The 21,787-nt window shown below is 45.1% G+C and overlaps 1 protein-coding gene across 3 annotated transcripts in view; it reads left to right on the top strand.

Annotated features, from left to right (window-relative positions):
- SPDEF (SAM pointed domain containing ETS transcription factor) overlaps positions 1–21,787 on the top strand; it is a 59,189-nt gene that overhangs the window by 1,745 nt on the left and 35,657 nt on the right. For 2 of the 3 annotated variants that reach the window (XM_063954900.1, XM_063954901.1), the window contains exons 2-4: positions 3,335–3,736; positions 10,462–10,659; positions 10,937–10,984. In XM_063954900.1, the coding sequence (XP_063810970.1) occupies positions 3,361–3,736; positions 10,462–10,659; positions 10,937–10,984 (622 nt within the window). In that variant the 5' untranslated portion in view covers positions 3,335–3,360. Of the gene's footprint in view, positions 1–262; positions 337–3,334; positions 3,737–10,461; positions 10,660–10,936; positions 10,985–21,787 lie in introns of those variants that run through there. The other variant, XM_063954902.1, reaches the window with a different exon arrangement.

The raw sequence follows: 21,787 nt of genomic DNA, 5'->3' as shown, positions 1-21,787 counted from the left end.
TTACCATGTGAAAGAATTTTATTTTGGGTGCCACATACAGCGTCATAACTAGTTCTGATATATCACAGTAATAGTTGCAAATGGATATAATGATAAAATAATGTGTATATATATATTGTGTATGAGAGACCCAATGCTGTGATATGTTTCCATTACTCGAGTAAGTTTAAGCTGGCTAAGTAAGCATTTAATGGATTAAGGTGTTAGTCACACAAACATGTAATATCTCTGTCACAAACATTTGACTTGTTGCGTGCAGTATGACAGAGTGGCCTGGTAGAGTTCTCCAGGTTATTTCTCTGTCCTTGCAAGGCTAGAAGGAGGCAGGATTGGACTGTAAGTAAATTATGGATCAGAGCAATCAATAACAGTTGTAGAGGGCCATAAAACAATTGCATTTGGTGTGGTGAGCTTTTCTTATGATGGTTCTTATTTGCCAAATATCTCCGATTTCCAGGGATAGTCCCAAAGTTTGAAAATTTCTCCCGGGGAATTTTTGATAGTGAGAATGCTTTTGATTTTTCATTTTACAATATTGTCTAGTACTTTCTTCCCTTCTTGTGTACTAAACACAATTTTTAGTAATGTTTTATAGTTTTTGCAACGTTATATATAAATTTAAAGTCTTCTAAATAATGAAAACATGTTTACGTCAGCATTTCTGTATGCAGTGCGACCTCTGTGTCTGGCTGGATGACAGGGAAACCGCTTCCGGTCCATTTATGCCGGGATAATGTTTAGAGGCACCCGGTTCTCTGCCCTCACACCTGCAATTTACTCCGATGCAGGCAGAGGGTCCCGTACCCAACCCGTAAAGAGCCATGTGCTTCTATAAACTTTGTCCCGGCATAAATGGACCAAAAGCGGTTCCTCGGTCAGCCAGTCCGATGCAGTGCGCCCTTCACAGTAGAATGCAGGTTGGCCATAATTGCTGCGATACTGCAAACCCGGAGTTAACTGTATATGTTCCATATTATATATACATACATACATACTGTACATACATACATACAAACACACATACATAGTATAGATCTGTCACAAAAGTCCGTCGTCACACTCTCTCTTACCTGTGCCCTACATTGGAATACCCAGTTAGACCTACTCAGCTGCAAGTGGAGATGCACCTGAGTTGAGTATGACTCTGCATCGCCCGTAGTTACGTACACTGTCACTTGGTTCTGAAGCACAGTGTGAAACCTGGAAGTTATGCTCCACAAACAGACTTGTTATCTATTGCACATCAGCCTCAATATGTATAAAGTCACCTAAAAACGGCATATATAATTAGGTATACTAACAAGCTTGTTGGTATATATAATTGTTAAACATTAGAATATTTGCATTTAAAGTGCTCTAAACCCATATAACTAAAAGTTGATGGTACTTTTCTTAGAGGGAATGTACAGTACCATAGGTACACACATCTGTGCCTACAAAACAGGAATCTGTTTTGACATTTTTAATATATCACTGTCCATCTTGATTGCTGTAGCTCACTCACCCTTACTACCAATACTGATGATAATCTCTTTGTTGATTGTATCCTGTTATGTAATAAATATATTTACAAACAAACAAATTATAAATGATGCTATATTTAAATATTGTTTTTATCAGAATGTGACTATCTATGTCTAATTATGTTCCATCAGTGGCAGAAAGTCTTTGGAAAATGAATTTATTGCAATATACAGCTAGAGCGGTAATAAATAAATGACCTAGCACATTTACAAGACTAAAGCTTTGAACAGCTGGTGAAGAGAAGTTATAGAGAACAGTCATGAGATCCTATATTGTGTACTGATCAAGACAATATATGAGGGTCAGAGCTGAGGTTCTATAATTATAGGCTATTGTGATAAGGTCAAAATGACATATATATACTACACTAGCATTTGCTCGTGATTCGCTTGCGTGGATGTCTGTTATTGCTCAGCGGGAATAATTTTACAAATACAGTAGTGCCATCTAATATTGTGATGTATAGTTTATATTGTACACATTGATCATAACATTTCTTTGTAAACAATATTTGCAATTTCTCCTTCAGGGATTAACACAAAAATATGCAGCTGGTCCTGAGATCTACGCCTGCAGCCCTGAGCGTTTGCCCCTTGCGATTTGCTGATCGTCATAGCGAAGCATACGCTTACAGGAAACTGCAAGCGTTTGAATTGAAAAGGAAAATTGTTGGGGATAAGGGATATACGTGGTATAAACATGGTCTCACCTGTACCACATCCTGTTAGGATCTCTGCCTCAATTAGGTTCCTCTGCCGAGCAGTCACTTTAAGTCGGGTTCTGTTGCATATATGCATACATATATAACTCTTTGCATTCAGGGTGTGCACTATATGTATATATTGTATATATATTTACTGTATATACATATAGGCCCTCATTCCGAGTTGATCGCTAGCTGCTATCGGTCGCAGCGCGGCGATTAGGTGAAAAAGCTGCATTTCTGTACATGCGTACGGGCCGCAGTACGCACGCGCGAAGTACTTTCACACAAAACTATGCAGTTTTACACAAGGTCGAGCGACGCTTTTCTGTTGCTCTGTTGATCGGTGAGTGATTGACAGGAAGTGGGTGTTTCTGGGTGGTAACTGGCCACTTTCAGGGAGTGTGCTAAAAAACGCAGGTGTGACAGGTAAAAACGCAGGCGTGCCTTGGGAAACGTTGGAGTGGCTGGCCAAACGCAGGGCGTGTTTGTGACGTCAAAACAGGAACTAAACAGTGTGCCGTAATCGCAAGGTAGGAGTAGGTTTGGAGCCACTCTGAAACTGCATGAAAAATTTTCCGAACAGTTCTGCTAACCTTTCGGTCGCACTTCTGCTAAGCTAAGATACACTCCCAGAGGGCGGCGGCCTAGCCTTTGCAATGCTGCTAAAAGCAGCTAGCGAGCGATCAACTCGGAATGAGGGCCTTAGTCATTTTGGGCTTTGAGGAGCCTGCACACTGCACGCGCCGAGTGTCAAGCGTCTGGTTTTTCCTTACTTGTTTCTCTCCCTGATGTCACCTTGAGATCATACATACTTTGCGATCCAAATTCATTGAGTAGTTTTTGTGTGATGCCGGAAGGAACAGACAGACTCACAGACAAAAAGTCTGATTTTTTGTTCCGTCTCCATAGTTCATAAACAGTCCCTTGAAGTATATTTCTCAAAAACATTGCTGTGTACAGACACAACCATTACAGTTTTATTATATGTATAGGTTACAAACATAGGCAACTGCAGAGATGTACTGTACTAGTAATATAAGATAGTGGGCGTATGATATCATATTATTGTAGATACCAGAATATTTGTAATTTTTTTATCCTCAGGTTTTTGTGCTACACAGTTCTGCATAATGGGCAGCAGCGGCACCAACCTTGCAGCGGTCACACACACGCATTTGGAACTGCAGGATTCCTCACTCACTAGCCTGGACAAGCCTCCTGAAGAGGGATCACCTGGGTACTACTTGCCATTTTGTGACATACTTTACAGTGGTGATGGAGGAAACTGGGCTCCTAAAAGTCTTTTGCCAAATGGACACAGAGGAGATGGGCAAAAGGAACCTGAGCAATGCCCTGTTATAGACAGTCAAGGACTTCACCATGAGCTGGAGTACCAAACCTCGCTGCATTTAGAGGATCATTCTCTTGAACAAATGCAAACCATGGTAGTAGGGGAAGTTTTAAAAGACATTGAGACGGCATGTAAACTTCTCAATATATCTGCTGGTGAGTAACATTTCATTCTAATCTATGCACGCAGTCAACAAGACTCTATATGGTTTACCGTCACCGGGTTTATACTTATAGGACTATAGGGGGTCTATTCATGGATCAGTGAAATGTGTGGAGAAGTGAGCCAGTGGAGAAGTTGCCTATGGCAACCAATCAGCATTGACGTAACATTTAAAATTTGCATACTATACAGTTGTACGGAGCAGCTGATTGGTTGCCATGGGCAACTTCTCCACAGGCTTACTTTTCCACTCTTTTCACTGCTTCATGAATAGACCCCTAGATGTCATCGCTTGGAAAGTGATAAAATTGAGAGAGAAAAAGTACCAGCCAAAACAGCTCTTAACTGTCACCGTTCAAACACAGGGGGAGACGTACTAAGCCTTGAAAAGTGATAAAGTGGAGAGTGATAAAGTACCGTGTCAACCCTGCAAAATACCGGGTTGATACCGGGTTATTTGTGCATTGTGAACGGGGTATGACTGTGGCTGGATAAGTAATCAATATTATGCTGTACCGAAAGAGTGAAATAGGAGACAACACCTTCCTTATCCTGTCTCCCAAGATAAGGTAAAGCCTAGAAGGCTTGTACCAAACCCTACAGATTAAAGCATAATTAAGAGAAGTATAAAGCTCTCTGCTGCAATATGCAAGTGAATTTATAAAGTTACTGGATGATTTAGTACTTTTGTGAAAGCCACAAATGACTTTTATCATTACTATATTTTAATATGGATCACAGGATAGTAAAACCACTTTCTTAAAGAAGAAAGCTAGGCTGTATCACTGATTTGGTACAATTAGATCGCTTAATAGCTCAGTCATTTCTGACAAGTATAACTGTATTTAAAAAAACCTGGTTGCCTAATTTAGCAAAGGAAGGATAAAACTGGCCCTGGAACTGAGCATTCTGTTTTAATGAACTTAAGCTTACAGTATACTTGACAGGCTAGTTCTCCCTAAAGCCCAGTACTCACGGGCCGATGCTGGAGAGATGTGTGCTGAGCGAACCGCTCAGCGCACATCTCTCCCGGCGCTCAGCACAGCGCGATCTGTGCTGAGCGTGCGGGGGAGACGGGGGGGCCGCTCACTTCACCCAGCGGGTGAAGTGAGCGACCCGCTAGATTGGCCTGCATGCAGGCCAATCTAGCAGCAGCAATAGCGATGCGCGGGGCTGCGCATCGCTATCGCTATTAGGGCTACACACGGAGCGATCTTGCTGAAAATCTAAGCAATCTAGTCAGATTGCTTAGATTATCGCTCCGTGTGTACCCTCCTTAACTGTATGTCTGGTATCCGCTCAGAAGGTCGACAGTAACATGTTGACATTGTGGTGTCGACAATTTAAATGTCGACACCACAATGTCAACATTCAGGGTCGGTTCTAGACATTGTGGCGCCCAGGCGAAAGTTTCCTTTGGCGCGCCCCCGACCCTCCCCTTCCCCCCAGACAGGCAAATCAGGGTCAGTGCACACCGTAGGTGCGCATAAAAAATAGGGGTGTGGCTTCATAGGGAAGGGGCGTGGCCACAGTTATGCCCCCTGCAGTTGTGCCCACTTTAGTTGTGCACCCTGTAGCTGTGCCCCTAGTAGAGTTGTACCCCTGTAGTTGTGCTCCCTGTAAAATTTTGCCCCCTGTAGCTGTACCACCAGTGGAGTTGTGCCCTCTGTAGTTTTGCCCCTTGTAGCTGTGCTCCCAGTAGAGTTGTGCCGCCTGTAGCTGTGCCCCTAGTAGTTGTGACCCCAGTAGAGTTGTGCCCCCAGTAGAGTTGTGCCCCCAATAGAGTTGATCCCCCTGTAGAGTTGTGCCCCCTGTAGAGTTGTGCCCCCTGTAGTTTTGCCCCCAGTGGTTGTGCCCCCAGTAGCGCCGCTTACAAAAAAAATAAAAACTCACCAGTCCTGCTCCTGCTTCCCGACCGCTGCTGCTGTCTCTGGTCGCCCGCTCCTCGGATCTATGAGAGAGATGTCCGTCTCTCACATAGCGCGGCACAGACACTAGAGGTCAATAAGGACCTCTAGCGTCTGTGGCCGCTCCCACAATGCCATGCGGTGTGTGATGACGTCAGGCGCACCGCACGGCATCATGTGGGAGGCTTAGGGGGCGCAGCGGCGGCAGCAGCGCCCTTAAGGATGCGGCGCCCTTGGCAAAAATCCTGCTTGCTCGTGGCAAGAGCTGCTCCTGTCAACATTAAAATGTCAACATGGTTCAAACTGTCGACAGGCATCATGTCAACATCCTCAGAATGTTGAAATGTTTACAATGTCAACATATAAACTGTTGCTCCCCACCTCAAAGTTATATTTTCCGATATTTCATACCTCTTCTCACTAACTTGACACATACATTTAATAAATGTCTCCCTCCTTATACAAAGTATATAGGGAGGGCCTCATTCAGATGTGGTTGGAGTTGCTATTGCTGCAGCTTATATAGAAGCAGCAGCGATAGAACTAATATGCACCGAACTGCATCTTAGAGCGCAGTATCGGATCTTCCCCGGCACCTTCGGCTGGCTTTGTGACCCATGGGGTCTCGCAAGCCTGCTGCTGCAGGAGCTACCAAGAGGCCAGGAAATCTCCGTCCACTGACAGAGATCCTAGTCTCGTCTCTCCCCTGCAATGACGGCAACATGGAGTCTGTCGTCGTCACCTCCACACCCTCTACACGCACTATCAATCACTGACAGTCTGCTGCCATCCTGCGTCCTGTATTGCAGAACACATCCTGCGCCGGTACGCGCAGTACGGCACTCTATCCACATGTGAATAAGGCCCTTAGAGAGTAAGGCCATCCTCACCACCACCAGGTATTTTCTTGGCACAAAATTGCATTCAAATTTATTGACTTCATTGCATTCCATTTGCATAATGCCAACTTAGTTATAATAATCCGAGCTTTGACTGTTATTTACACTGTCAATGTGAAGAGGGAGAATTGTAATGCAGTGAACACTGGGTAATGTAACAATAGCAGCAAAACAGTAAAGTACATGTATTTAACAAGAAATTAACTGTAAAGATGAAAAACCCTTGTCTTTTCTAGTACTTTTTTTGTCTTAATTTATAAAAGATTATACAAAGGGTTTTATGGTGTGTTGCCCTTATGCTCTTACATATATCTATATATTTATATGTGTGTATGTGTGTGTGTATGTATGTGTGTATGTTCCAGCATAACTCTGGAATGCCTGGAGCAATTTACACCAAACTTGGTACACATGTGACTTGCAATCTGGAAAAAAATACTGTGGGAGTAAAGGGGGGTACTGACGGGGGAGATGTGTGCTGAGCAATCTTAACATAGACCGCTCAGCACACATCCCTCCCCCCACTCAGCACAGCGCGATGTGCAGAGCGAGGGGACGGACGGACGGACGGACGGGGCGCTCACTCCACACAGCGGTGAAGTGAGCGACCCGCTATACTGAGCCTGCATGCATGCTCAATCTAGCACCGGCGATAGTGATGCACGGGGCCGCGCATCACTGTCGCTGGGGGCATACACACGGCAGATCCGTGCTTAAAATCTAAGCAATCTAGTCAGATTGCTTAGATTTTAAACACGGATCTCTCCGTGTGTACCCCCCTTAAGACAGCACTATCACCCCTAGGGGTGGGTAGGGGGTGACATGTAAAAATCCATAGTTTTCGGGGTCGCGGTGATGAATAGTGACACTCCCAATGCCGTTTAAGTCCAAGTTCAGCCCCCACCCCTGTGGGGGTAAGACACCCCTATCACCCCTAGGGGTGGGAAGGGGGTGACATGTAAAAACCCATAGTTTTCGGGGTCGCAGAGATTAATAGTGACACTCCCGATGCCGTTTAAGTCCAAGTTCAGCCCCCATCAGCATGGGGGTGAGAAGGGGTAAAAAATAAAATGTCCAAAATGACCGACAAATCCATAATTTTCCGGGTCGCTAAGCTGATCGCATTTAGAAAACTGATATGTTCCTTAGACTGTCTGGAAACATATAAGCTATGTATCTTCACGCTAAGGGCGGGATGTATCAAGCTGTTCTGCTGCGCTATTAGCCCTCTTACCGCTCTGTTCTCATCTCCACTGTTAGATTCCTCCTCACCTCCCGGCGCTGCCATTCTGCCCCGTTGTTTTCCGCTGCAGTTGCCAGTATGAACTAACTGATGTCACGCTGCCCCTCCATTGCGGTTACTCAGGGCTCGCCGTTGTAGATGGGAGCTGTTATGAGCCGGGCAAAAGTGCAGTTCCTGAACGTGGGGAGGTTACAGGTCCCGTACGATATTGCATACGGGGCCTGCGAAGGACCAATGGGCAGACTATTGGGGTAGGCAACGTAACGAAAAGATCACGTGATGTGGAAAACAACGGGACTGAATGACAGCGCTGGCAGGTGAGGAGGAATCTAACAGTGGAGATGAGAACGGAGCAGTAAGAGGTTTAATAGCACAGCGGAACAGCAGATTGCCATTATTCTTTAACTTTAGCGAACCACGGGTATTCAGCGAGTATTAGAATAAAATACAAGAAAGAAATCTTTTTTTCTATTTAAAATGCTGCATGTGTATTTTGCTTTGTAATACAAATAGGGGCAAGGCAGTTTGTGTAGCGTAAAATATGTAAATTAGTTGTGAACAAGCCCATAAACAGGCCACACACAAATGTGCATATGAAGAGTTGATAAAATATGACACATATGCCTGCTTAGAACTGGAAGGGGGTAATTCAGAGTTGATTGCAGCAGCAAATATGTTAGCAGTTGGGCAAAACCATGGGGGTAATTCCAAGTTGATCGCAGCAGGAAATTTTTTAGCAGTTGGGCAAAACCATGTGCACTGCAGGTGGGGCAGATATAACATGTGCAGAGAGAGTTAGATTTGGGTGGGTTATTTTGTTTCTGTGCAGGGTAAATACTGGCTGCTTTATTTTTACACTGCAATTTAGATTGCAGATTGAACACACCACACCCAAATCTAACTCTCTCTGCACATGTTACATCTGCCCCACCTGCAGTGCACATGGTTTTGCCGAACTGCTAAAAAAATTCCTGCTGCGATCAACTCTGAATGACCCCCGAAAAGCGTTATGTGGGGAGGGAAGGGATCTAACATAGGTTGAGTACAGTAATTGCATGTTCATGTAACTGCGAACAAATAAAGACCTGCAGAGACGCACATACTGAGGACTCATGCACATACACTAATGATGATAGCAGCGCCATGTAGCTGCTTCTATGTGGCTGATTGCACTCTTTTTATCAGCGCAGGCTATGATGAGCTGTCTTCCATTTGCAGCATTGTTTATAAGCAGCATATAGATATTTGCAACTAGTATATAGAACAGTCAGTACAATATTAGTGCATACTGTATGAAGAAGTCAGTTATCTCTCTGGGGTATAAACAGTTCTATCCACAATAGTTCCCTCCAGACACAGAATATTCAAAACAGTTAAGTGGGAAAGCGAGTTTGACTGGGCGGGGTGAGAAAGTAATCGGCTAGTGCTAATATGTTTGTCATTATGCAAGTGTATGCGTTCCAGTGTGTGACTGTTTATTTTAATACCTATGACTGTTCTTGGATATATTATTTGTTCCTCTCTGTCTGAAGCAGTATGCATTTTTTTTAATATATTATCAGGATTAAAACTGATTTTTTGTTCATATTTTGGGATGTATATTTGCACTCTTTTCATGGTAAAGACTATAAGACTATACATAATAGAGTTTTATCGATACATTGGAAGCTGATACTTTCTATTAACAACTAAAGGTGTGTACACGCGGTGCGATCCTTGCTATGCCCGATTTTCACTTTGCGATTTCCCCTGAACTCCCCGGAGCCCAGCGCCACCGATTTTGACTAACTTTTCTTGAGATATGGACTATGTGTGCTTACGATTTTGGCTTCTGTGAGATGTCATTGACATGTGAGATGAACTAGATAGTACACCGATCTAGCAAGGATTGACTTGCCTGCACAGTCTATCTTTTCTTGCGATACTGACCTGGCGGGACCGCACATTCGGATCGAATCAGGATCGCAAGTGGCATAACACCTTGCGATCTGCACTAACTTTTCTCGAAAGAAAAAATCTCACCATGTGTACACACCATAAAACTAATTCCAGAGACAATTTGCTGCTGTCAGGTGGATATGTACAGTACATGTTGGGGTACCAGTTATGTTTTTGAAAAGTGTGGGAAGAAACTGGAAACAGTTGGAGAACATACAAACTCCACACAGAGAGCTAAATGCATCATCGCTTAGAGAGTGATAAAACGGAGAGTGAAAAAGTGCTAGCCAATCAGGTCCTAATTGCCATGTCACAGGCTGTGTTTGAAAAATGGCAGTTAGGAGCTGATTGGCTGGTAGTTTTTCACTCTCCATTTTATCACTTTCCAAGTGATGATGCATCTGGCCCAGAGACTTGGCCGAGAATTAAATATATTTCCATAGTGCTGTGAGGTTGAAATGCTGACCACTGTGCCACTATGCAGATCCATCATAGCATAGTTTTATTTAACTATAAATACGAATTTGCAATATTTTTTTGAATTTAGCATATAAGAGAGAACTCCCTCTGTAATTAACACAAATACATTACTAGTTCCAATCTAAGTTAGTTTCTACATGTACCTACTTAACTGTTTCACAATGTAAGACAAATGTTGAATGAAATGTCCATCTACCTACTTCCATATTCATTGCAATAATAGTTGAGTGTATTTCTATGTCTCTAATTAGACCCCATGGAATGGTCCTCAAGTAATGTTCAGAAGTGGATACTGTGGACAGAGCACCAGTATCGCCTTCCACAAGTGGGTCGAAGCTTCCAAGATCTAACTGGAAGAGATGTGTGTTCACTGAATGAAGATGGCTTCAGAGAGAGGTCTCCATTGTGTGGGGATGTGTTGTATGCTCATTTGGATATATGGAAGTCAGGTAATACAACATCAGTATTGGTAGAGGTGGGATGTAACATACAGTATATGGAGCAGATTTATAAAGGCTTCTAAAAATGAAAAGTGGTGGTGCTGCCCAGAGCAACCAATCAGATTCTAGCTATCATTTTAATATTGCATCCTAGAAAATGACAGACAGAATCTGAATGGTTGCTATGGGCAACACCACCACTTTATTTTTAAATGCTTTAGTAAATCTACCCCTATAACTTTCTTTAAGTTATTGCTCTCTAGAAATCCTTTACATGTCTTTGCAGCAGCCTGGATGAAAGAGAAGACAGGACCTCCAGATCTGAGATATTGCGGTAAGGGGCAGAATTAAACTCTACTAAACTTGATTTACTAAACCCCCAAGCAGAGGATTTCAGCATTACACACTGACACTGTTTGCGAATGATTCATGATTGGGTCATAGTACAGGTCACAGTAATAGGACTCTTTCCGCTTTGCAAAATATAACAGCACAAACTGTATCCCTCATTATAAAAAGCATACCTGTATCATTTTCTAAAATTTGCTAAAACAGGTATTTTCCTTATTTATTGCAGTAAGTTCCTGTGGGACAAGAGTTAATCACTGTGTAATACAGCTCTTTACATAATATTGTTGCCCCCTAATTTCATGACTTCCTCTTGTAATACATAGAAAGGAACCCACTCAGGGAACTGCAGGATATACATAGTAGGGGACCCTGTATCTGGCATAGGGATGGCCATCGATGATTCAGAATCATCAATGGTTTATGGCCATTGATGAATACTTTGGATCCAGATGGATTCCCTCCATCGATGATTTAGCACAAACGTGTGTCGTATGCAGACTTGCATGGGGCATGTTTTCACTCTGGGTGGCGATTCATTGATTGCAAACCTCTGCAAATTCTCAGAGGAGCAGTCAGGTCTGAATTAGGCCCTATATACCTCCCACAGTAACAAAAAACATGCATTGCCCCCACAGGTTAAAAAAAAACCCCACACACATTTCCTCCCAGAATTGTGCGTACTACTTTAGAATCAGCCCCTTTTCTGGTTAAATAAAATTGCATATATATCCTGTTGTCCCATCTACAGAGATAAACTGGACATGAAATATTTACCACATGCCTGGAAAGGAATCCCACACTTAGAAGATAGTCCTGCACCTCTCGATCTTCGAGTGCCTCCTGTGTGACCGTGTCTCTGTATAATACTATTAGCATTGAGATGACCTTTGACCATCAATGAGTTGCAGTTTGGGGGTCCCTGAGAGATGGGGGATCGGGGTAAAGGCTTCCTTTTAATCAAGGTCAGGATTTAGTAGTGTACTGTATATACTTGACAAATAGAGGAGGGAGGAGGAATGGAAGTAGAAGCAAAGGGATCTGGAGGTGGCGACAAAAACAGCAAGAGGCTATTTCTCTAACGTCCTAGTGGATGCTGGGGACTCCGTAAGGACCATGGGGAATAGACGGGCTCCGCAGGAGACAGGGCACTTTAAGAAAGAATTAGGAATACTGGTGTGCACTGGCTCCTCCCTCTATGTCCCTCCTCCAGACCTCAGTTAGAATCTGTGCCCGGACGAGCTGGGTGCACTTTAGTGAGCTCTCCTGAGCTTGCTAATAAGAAAGTATTTTGTTAGGATTTTTTATTTTCAGAGAGATCTGCTGGCAACAGGCTCTCTGCTACGTGGGACTGAGGGGAGAGAAGCAGACCTACTTACTGTGGATAGGTCATGCTTCTTAGGCTACTGAACAGCATTAGCTCCAGAGGGATCGAACACAGGAACGCACCCTTGGTCGTCCGATCCCGGAGCCGCGCCGCCGTCCCCCTCGCAGAGCCAGAAGCCAGAAGCCGGCGTGAGAAGCAAGAAGACTTTGAAAGCGGCGGCAGAAGACTCCAGTCTTCATATGAGGTAGCGCACAGCACTGCAGCTGTGCGCCATTGCTCCCAGGCCCGGCGACAGGGGGGGTCAAAGGGGACAACCCTCCCGGGCCCCGAGCTTCAGGGGGGCTCCATCACTTGCTTGGTCTGGTTGGTCTTCGCTTTGTTGCCTTCATTATGCTTGCGGCATGCCTCTCTGCCGCCCCGTCCCTGTCTGACGATCTGCTGCCGCTGCCGCTGAAGAGCCGGGCAGCAGAGCAGCAAACACAGGCTACACTGACTGTGTGAGTCAGGGCTCCTTATAGCAGCTGCCCGCAGCACTACCTCTGTCCAACCCTGCTCCCTACGTGCCTGGATGGCACCCTCACAGCCTGTCATACTGTATACTATGTCAAGGTACTGCCATATTATTCTATATAAATGTGTGTATGGTGAGTTCTATGTGTGTGTGTGTGTGTGTGTGTGTGTATATATATATATATATATATATATATATATATATATATATGCAAATTTGGAACGCACACACCTTCAGTCGTTTTGGTAGGGTGCTCGGTCAAATATTAACATCCAAACGATGTGACAATAATCCACAAAAACCAGCACACCTTATGCAGCAGTAGATAATTTACTGAATTCTCATTTTAAAGTGCACCGTGCAAATAATAGTACAGAGCGAATACTTAGCAGTTCAATGCATAGTGGTAACTCCGCATATTGGCAACTCCTAGGAGTTGCCAATATGCGGAGTTACCACTATGCATTGAACTGCTAAGTATTCGCTCTGTACTATTATTTGCACGGTGCACTTTAAAATGAGAATTCAGTAAATTATCTACTGCTGCATAAGGTGTGCTGGTTTTTGTGGATTATTGTCACATCGTTTGGGTATATATATATATATATATATATATATATATATATATATATGCAAAAAATGTCCCTGTCACTCCGGACTTCCGTTCACCTTGCTCCGGTGCCCTCCCCTCAGATCTGCATCTGTGTATATGGTCCTTGTATGCCGCCCATACAAGGACCATATATATATATATATATGTGTGTGTGTATATATGTATAAATTATAATATATATACTGTATATTTTATATATATATATATATATATATATACAGTATATGTGTGTGTGTATATATATATATATATATAATTTTTTTACAGTGACTTTATAAGGGGGGGGAGTCAAGGCAGGGTGGGGGGCCCCGGAGAAATTGGTGTACCGGGCCCCAAGATTTCTCTTGCCAGCCCTGATTGCTCTCACATTAAACCCGCACACTCCGGTCACTGTAGGGTGCAGGGCACAGGGGGGGGGGGGGGCGCCCTGGGCAGCAATTAAGTACCTCTTGGCATAAAAGAGCATATATACAGTTGGGAACTGTATATATGCATGAGCCCCCGCCATTATTTTACACAAAATCGCGGGACAGAAGCCCGCCGCTGAGGGGGCGGGGCTTCTTCCTCAGCACTCACCAGCGCCATTTTCTCTCCACAGCTCCGCTGAGAGGAAGCTCCCCAGGCTTTCCCCTGCAGAATCACGATAGAAAGAGGGTAAAAAGAGAGGGGGGGCACATAAATTTAGCGCAAATTCAGTGCATACAGCAGCTACTGGGTAAACACTAAGTTACTGTGTAATTCCTGGGTCATATAGCGCTGGCATACTCTCTCTCTGTCTCTCCAAAGGGCCTTGTGGGGGTTCTGTCCTCAAATAGAGCATCCCCTGTGTGTGTGGTGTGTCGGTACGCTTGTGTCGACATGTTTGACGAGGAAGGCTACGTGGAAGCAGAGCAGGTGCAAATTAATGTGGTGTCTCCGCCGACGGCGCCGACACCTGATTGGATGGATATGTGGAAGGTGTTAAATGATAATGTAAACTCCTTGCATTAAAAGGTTGGATAAAGCTGAAGCCTTGGGAAAGTCAGGGTCTCAACCCATGCCTGATCCTACAGCGCAGAGGCCGTCAGGGTCTCAGAAGCGCCCACTATTTCAAATTGTTGACACAGATATCGACGCGGATTCTGACTCCAGTGTCGATGATGCAAAGTTGCAGCCTAAAATGGCTAAAGCCATCCGCTACATGATTATAGCAATGAAGGATGTATTGCACATCTCAGAGGAAAACCCTGTCCCTGACAAGAGGGTTTATATGTTTGAGGAAAAAAGGCAAGAGGTGACTTTTCCCCCTTCACATGAGTTAAATGAGTTATGTGAAAAAGCTTGGGATTCTCCTGATAGGAAAGTGCAGATTTCCAAACGGTTACTTATGGCGTATCCTTTCCCGCCAACGGACAGGTTACGCTGGGAATCATCCCCTAGGGTAGACAAAGCTTTGACACGCTTATCTAAGAAGGTAGCCCTGCCGTCACAGGATACGGCCACCCTAAAAGATCCTGCGGATAGAAAGCAGGAAGGTATCCTGAAGTCCGTTTATACACATTCAGGTACCCTACTAAGGCCGGCAATTGCGTCGGCCTGGATGTGTAGTGCTGTAGCAGCATGGACAGATACTCTATCTGAGGAACTTGATACCTTGGACAAGGATACTATATTACTGACCCTGGGGCATATAAAAGACGCTGTCCTATATATGAGGGATGCCCAGAGAGACATTTGCCTACTGGGCTCTAGAATAAATGCAATGTCGATTTCTGCCAGAAGGGTCCTGTGGACTCGGCAATGGACAGGTGATGCCGACTCAAAAAAGCACATGGAGGTTTTACCTTATAAGGGTGAGGAATTGTTTGGGGACGGTCTCTCGGACCTAGTTTCCACAGCTACGGCTGGGAAGTCAATTTTTTTACCATATATTCCCTCACAACCTAAGAAAGTACCGTATTACCAAATGCAGTCCTTTCGATCGCAAAGAGGCAAGAAAATCCGAGGTGCGTCTTTTCTTGCCAGAGGCAGGGGTAGAGGAAAGAAGCTGCACAATACAGCTAGTTCCCAGGAACAGAAGTCCTCCCCGGCTTCCACTAAATCCACCGCATGACGCTGGGGCTCCACAGGTGGAGCCAGGAGCGGTGGGGGCGTGTCTCCGAAATTTCAGCCACCAGTGGGTTCACTCACGGGTGGATCCCTGGGCTATACAGATTGTGTCTCAGGGATACAAGCTGGAATTCGAAGTGATGCCCTCTCACCGTTACCTCAAATCGGCCCTGCCAGCTTCCCCCATAGAAAGGGAAGTAGTGTTAGCGGCAATTCACAAATTATATCTCCAGCAGGTGGTGGTAAAGGTTCCCCTCCCTCAACAGGGAAGGGGTTACTATTCCACAATGTTTGTGGTACCGAAACCGGACGGTTCGGTCAGACCCATATTGAATTTAAAATCCCTGAACATTTACCTGAAAAGGTTCAAGTTCAAGATGGAATCGCTCAGGGCGGTCATTGCAAGCCTGGAAGAGGGGGATTTTATGGTGTCTCTGGACATAAAGGATGCTTACCTGCATGTCCCCATTTATCCACCTCATCAGGAGTACCTCAAATTTGTGGTACAGGACTGTCATTACCAATTCCAGACGTTGCCGTTTGGTCTGTCCACGGCACCGAGAATATTTACCAAGGTATTGGCAGAAATGATGGTGCTTCTGCAAAAGCAAGGAGTTACAATTATCCCATACTTGGACGATCTCTTCATAAAGGCGAGGTCCAGAGAGCAGATGCTGATCAGCGTAGCACACTCTCGGGAGGTGTTGCAACAGGACGGCTGGATTCTGAATATTCCAAAGTCGCAGCTGATTCCTACGACGCGTCTGCCCTTCCTGGGCATAATTCTGGACACAGACCAGAAGAAGGTGTTTCTCCCGGCGGAGAAGGCCCAGGAGCTCGTGACTTTGGTCAGGGACCTCTTAAAACCGAAACGGGTGTTGGTGCATCAATGCACGCAAGTCCTGGGAAAGATGGTGGCGTCATACGAAGCCATTCCCTTCGGCAGGTTCCATGCAAGGACCTTTCAGTGGGATCTGTTGGACAAGTGGTCCGAATCGCATCTTCAGATGCATCGGCTGATCACCCTATCCCCCAGGGCCAGGGTGTCTCTTCTGTGGTGGCTGCAGAGTGCTCACCTTCTTGAGGGCCGCAGGTTCGGCATACAGGACTGGGTCCTGGTGACCACGGATGCAAACCTCCGAGGGTGGGGGGCAGTCACTCAGGGAAGAAATTTCCAGGAGCTGTGGTCAAGTCAGGAGACTTGTCTGCACATAAATATCCTGGAACTAAGGGCCATATACAACGCCCTGAGTCAAGCGGAGCCTCTGCTTCTCAACCAACCGGTGCTGATTCAGTCAGACAACATCACCGAAGTGGCTCATGTAAACCGCCAAGGCGGCACAAGAAGCAGGGTGGCGATGGCGGAAGCCACCAGAATTCTTCGCTGGGCGGAGAATCACGTGCAAGCACTGTCAGCAGTGTTCATTCCGGGAGTGGACAACTGGGAAGCAGACTTCCTCAGCAGGCACGACCTCCACCCGGGAGAGTGGGGACTTCATCAAGAAGTCTTCACACAGATTACAAATCGATGGGAACTGCCACAGGTGGACATGATGGCATCCCGCCTCAACAAAAAGCTACAAAGGTATTGCGCCAGGTCAAGAGACCCTCAGGCGATAGCTGTGGACGCACTAGTGACACTGTGGGTGTTCCAGTCGGTTTATGTGTTTCCTCCTCTTCCTCTCATACCCAAGGTGCTGAGAATCGTAAGAAAAAGAGGAGTGAGAACAATACTCATTGTTCCAGATTGGCCAAGAAGGACTTGGTATCCGGAACTGCAAGAAATGCTCACAGAGGACCCATGGCCTCTGCCTCTCAGACAGGATCTGTTGCAACAGGGGCCCTGTCTGTTCCAAGACTTACCGCGGCTGCGTTTGACGGCATGGCGGTTGAACGCCGGATCCTAGCGGAGAAAGGCATTCCGGATGAGGTTATTCCTACGCTGATAAAGGCTAGGAAGGACGTGACAGCAAAACATTATCACAGTATATGGCGAAAATATGTTGCTTGGTGTGAGGCCAGGAAGGCCCCTACAGAGGAATTCCAGCTGGGCCGTTTCCTTCACTTCCTACAGTCAGGAGTGACTATGGGCTTAAAATTAGGGTCCATTAAGGTCCATATTTCGGCCCTATCCATTTTCTTTCAAAAGGAACTGGCTTCTCTTCCTGAAGTTCAGACGTTTGTAAAGGGAGTGCTGCATATTCAGCCCCCTTTTGTGCCACCAGTGGCACCTTGGGATCTTAACGTGGTGTTGAGTTTCCTGAAATCACACTGGTTTGAGCCACTTAAAACGTGGAGTTAAAATATCTCACGTGGAAGGTGGTCATGCTATTGGCCTTAGCTTCGGCTAGGCGTGTGTCAGAATTGGCGGCTTTGTCACATAAAAGCCCCTATCTGGTTTTCCATATGGACAGGGCAGAATTACGGACTCGTCCGCAATTTCTGCCAAAAGTGGTGTCATCTTTTCATATGAACCAACCTATTGTGGTGCCTGTGGCTACTTGTGACTTGGAGGATTCCGAGTTACTGGACGTAGTTAGGGCTTTGAAGGTTTATGTAGCCAGAACGGCTAGAGTCAGGAAAACTGAGTCGCTGTTTATCCTGTATGCATCCAACAAGCTGGGTGCTCCTGCTTCAAAGCAAACTATTGCTCGCTGGATCTGTAACACGATTCAGCAGGCTCATTCTGCGGCTGAATTGCCGCCTCCAAAATCAGTAAAAGCCCATTCCACAAGGAAGGTGGGCTCTTCTTGGTCGGCTGCCCGAGGGGTCTCGGCATTACAGCAAAATTCTACAAGTTTGATACCCTGGCTGAGGAGGACCTTGTGTTTGCTCATTTGGTGCTGCAGAGTCATCCGCACTCTCCCGCCCGTTTGGGAGCTTTGGTATAATCCCCATGGTCCTTACGGAGTCCCCAGCATCCACTAGGACGTTAGAGAAAATAAGATTTTACTTACCGGTAAATCTATTTCTCGTAGTCCGTAGTGGATGCTGGGCGCCCGTCCCAAGTGCGGACTTCTTCTGCAATACTTGTATATAGTTATTGCTTAAATATGGGTTATGTTATGGTTGCATCAGGTTTGTCTGATGCTCTGTTGTTGTTCATACTGTTAACTGGGTAAGTTTATCACGAGTTATACGGTGTGATTGGTGTGGCTGGTATGAGTCTTACCCTGGATTCCAAAATCCTTTCCTTGTACTGTCAGCTCTTCCGGGCACAGTTTCCTTAACTGAGGTCTGGAGGAGGGACATAGAGGGAGGAGCCAGTGCACACCAGTATTCCTAATTCTTTCTTAAAGTGCCCTGTCTCCTGCGGAGCCTGTCTATTCCCAATGGTCCTTACGGAGTCCCCAGCATCCACTACGGACTACGAGAAATAGATTTACCGGTAAGTAAAATCTTATTTTCTGACTGAATAAGATTGTAATTTTTGGTAGAGAGTGCCGGCCAAAATCTCATTGGATACTGGAGCAACCCAGGAGGCATATGTACCCCAGACCAGATCTCCAGTGGATACTGCAGCAGGGCACAATATAGAGAGACGCTGCACTGTCATCTCCCTGGATGGCTTTTCTTCCTAATGGGTGGTCCTGTGCTTACCCAGACCACCCCAAAGTTTTGTCAATGGTTATGGCCCCAAGCTACATTTGAGACCAGCACCTAGTGCTGCCAGGGCAAGAATTTTAATAGGTGCTGCCAATGGCAACAGCTGCACTGTGCCCTCTACGGGGTGTTGGCCCCCGTACAGCTGCTCCCCATGAACGGCCCTTGAGATGGCCCTGGGCACATTTCTATAGAATAGTAGAAATGTATTCTGCATTATTACAGGCATGGGAGATTTTCTGCTGGGCTTCTTAGCTCCTGTTCTTTTCCTGTACACACTTCAGATAGTGACCATAGTTTTCATCAGGCTTCATGCACCATTGTAAACAATGCACTTCTTTGGTGAAAGAGTAGCATTGTCACTTGACATACTCAGAGCCTCCAACATGACCTCTTCCACCAGGTACAAGATGCTCTGCTCCTTAACTTTCCACTTAATTTATGATCGTAGCCACCTATGTTAAAAATACCCAGCTCATCAATTCATTATTCCAGCACAGGTGACTGCAATTATTTATTAAGAGGGAGCAGAGCATTTTATATCTGATAGAAATGGTCATGTTGGAGGCTATGCATACAAAATAGGTCCTCCATTGGGAGGGATAGAGAGGAAATAAGGAAGAGAAGGAAGAGGCTGGGAGGGAAAGTAAGGGGAGGAACAGATCTTTGATTTGTGACACAGTGTATTGGTGGCTGGTTCTGAGGGACGGAACAAGCACCATGAAGCAGAACAACAACAGCAATATGGACCAGTAGCTAGGCAAATTAAAACCCCCGTAAACAGAAAATTTGTAGCGCTCAGGAACCTCAGAATGTTGTATGGGTGCCTTATAAATGAGATTGAGTACGTCTACTAAAAGTGCAAATTCTTTATTTTTACCACAATGATATAGGCAAATCCAAATATCAAAATATCAGTCTGCACACACTACAATGTGCATTGCATATGCTGGTTAAATCACTGTCTCTGGAGTGCAGCAGTAAATAAAGTTATCAGCAAATGTTTGTGATGCCTTATTACTAAGTAGGATTATGAGAGCAAAGCGTATCTGATAATATGGTGTATGATTGAAATATCAGAATACAGTCTCAATTGGTTTTCTGCAGCAATAATCTCCCGGTCTGGGAGTGAGTGGTTGAAGAAAACAAGTCCTGAACAAGCCTACACTAGCGAACCTCTGCCGCAGACCAAGCCTGCCCCCAACAGCGTCTGAGCCCTCGGTGCCGTGTCCGTACACAGACAGGCACCAGAGGGCTGATGACTACGGGGTTGAGATTGGTCCGGAGCTCCCATCTCTCCTTACCCTCCCCACACACGCCTGTCTCCTAAACCCCGGGGCAACACCGCAATCACCGATAAGCTGGCAAGTACTAGTACACATGCACAGAAGCGGGACGCCGCAATCTGCTTTGATAAGAACTCTTTTTGTGCACTGACTGAATATCATATACATCGCTGGGTTACAGTTTAACAGGACTTGTTTTCTTCAATTTGGAGCTTAAAGGATCCTAAAACCACTCACTCCCCGACCGGGAGATTATTGCTGCAGAAAACCAATTGAGACTGTATTCTTAAATATTTCAGTCATACACCATATTATCAGATACGCTTTGCACTCATAATCCTACTTAGTAATAAGGCATCACAAACATTTGCTAATAACTTTATTTACTGCTGCACTACAGTGATTTAACCAGCATATGCATAGGCGTGCGCAGGGGGGGTGCCTGGTGCGCACAGGCACCCCCTAATGTCTGTAACCCCCTCACACACACCTGCTGCTGCTGCAGTATCAGCGATCGCTGAGTGTGCTCATTTCTGTCCTCCCGCCCATTGCGCCCGCCACCCCCTCCGCTCAGTCTGGCTGTCATTCATTTTTATGGTGCAGCATCACTGACGTAATCCTACTCCCAATTCCTCTAACCTGTGGGATGTGTCGTGATGATGTCATGCCGCGTGCATGCCCGCTCATGCTCCCACTCTCGCTCTCTCTCTCCTCATCATGTGCCAACGCCACAGAATACAGCGTTCCTCTTGGAGGAGGACAAGTTCAAATTCAATATCAATATAAATTTCTAGAGATTAGGCTATAATCCATGGTAATAAAATATACAAATTGAACATATATTAAACAGATTTTATATATCTGTATCTATCTCTCTCTCTCTCTCTCTCTCTCTCTCTCTCTCTCTCTATCAGTGGCAAACGCAGGATTTGCATGGGGGGGTTTCCAGAACTGGGTGGAGCCAATCACGGGGGTGGGGACTGAGGTGACCCAGTATATGCTGGGTCCGTAAAACTAGTGTGTGTGTGTGTGTGTGTGTATGTATATATATATATATCTATCTACACATATATATACCGTATATACACACACACACACATATATATATACTGTATATATATATATATATATATATATATAAATATATACATACATATACATAGCATATTAAACATGCATATATATATATATATATATATACATACAGTACACGTATATATACACATGTATATATATCACATGTGTATGAGTGTGTGTGTGTGTGTGTGTGTGTGTGTGTGTGTGTGTGTGTGTGTGTGTGTGTTTATATGTATGTATATACATGTTATGTATGCACATGGATATATATGTAATATAATTAA

The sequence above is a fragment of the Pseudophryne corroboree genome, chromosome 2 (genome assembly GCF_028390025.1).
Source record: "Pseudophryne corroboree isolate aPseCor3 chromosome 2, aPseCor3.hap2, whole genome shotgun sequence".
Classification (NCBI taxonomy): domain Eukaryota; kingdom Metazoa; phylum Chordata; class Amphibia; order Anura; family Myobatrachidae; genus Pseudophryne; species Pseudophryne corroboree.
The sequence above is the reverse complement of the archived record's forward strand: the minus strand, read 5'-3'. Positions and strand labels throughout refer to the sequence as shown.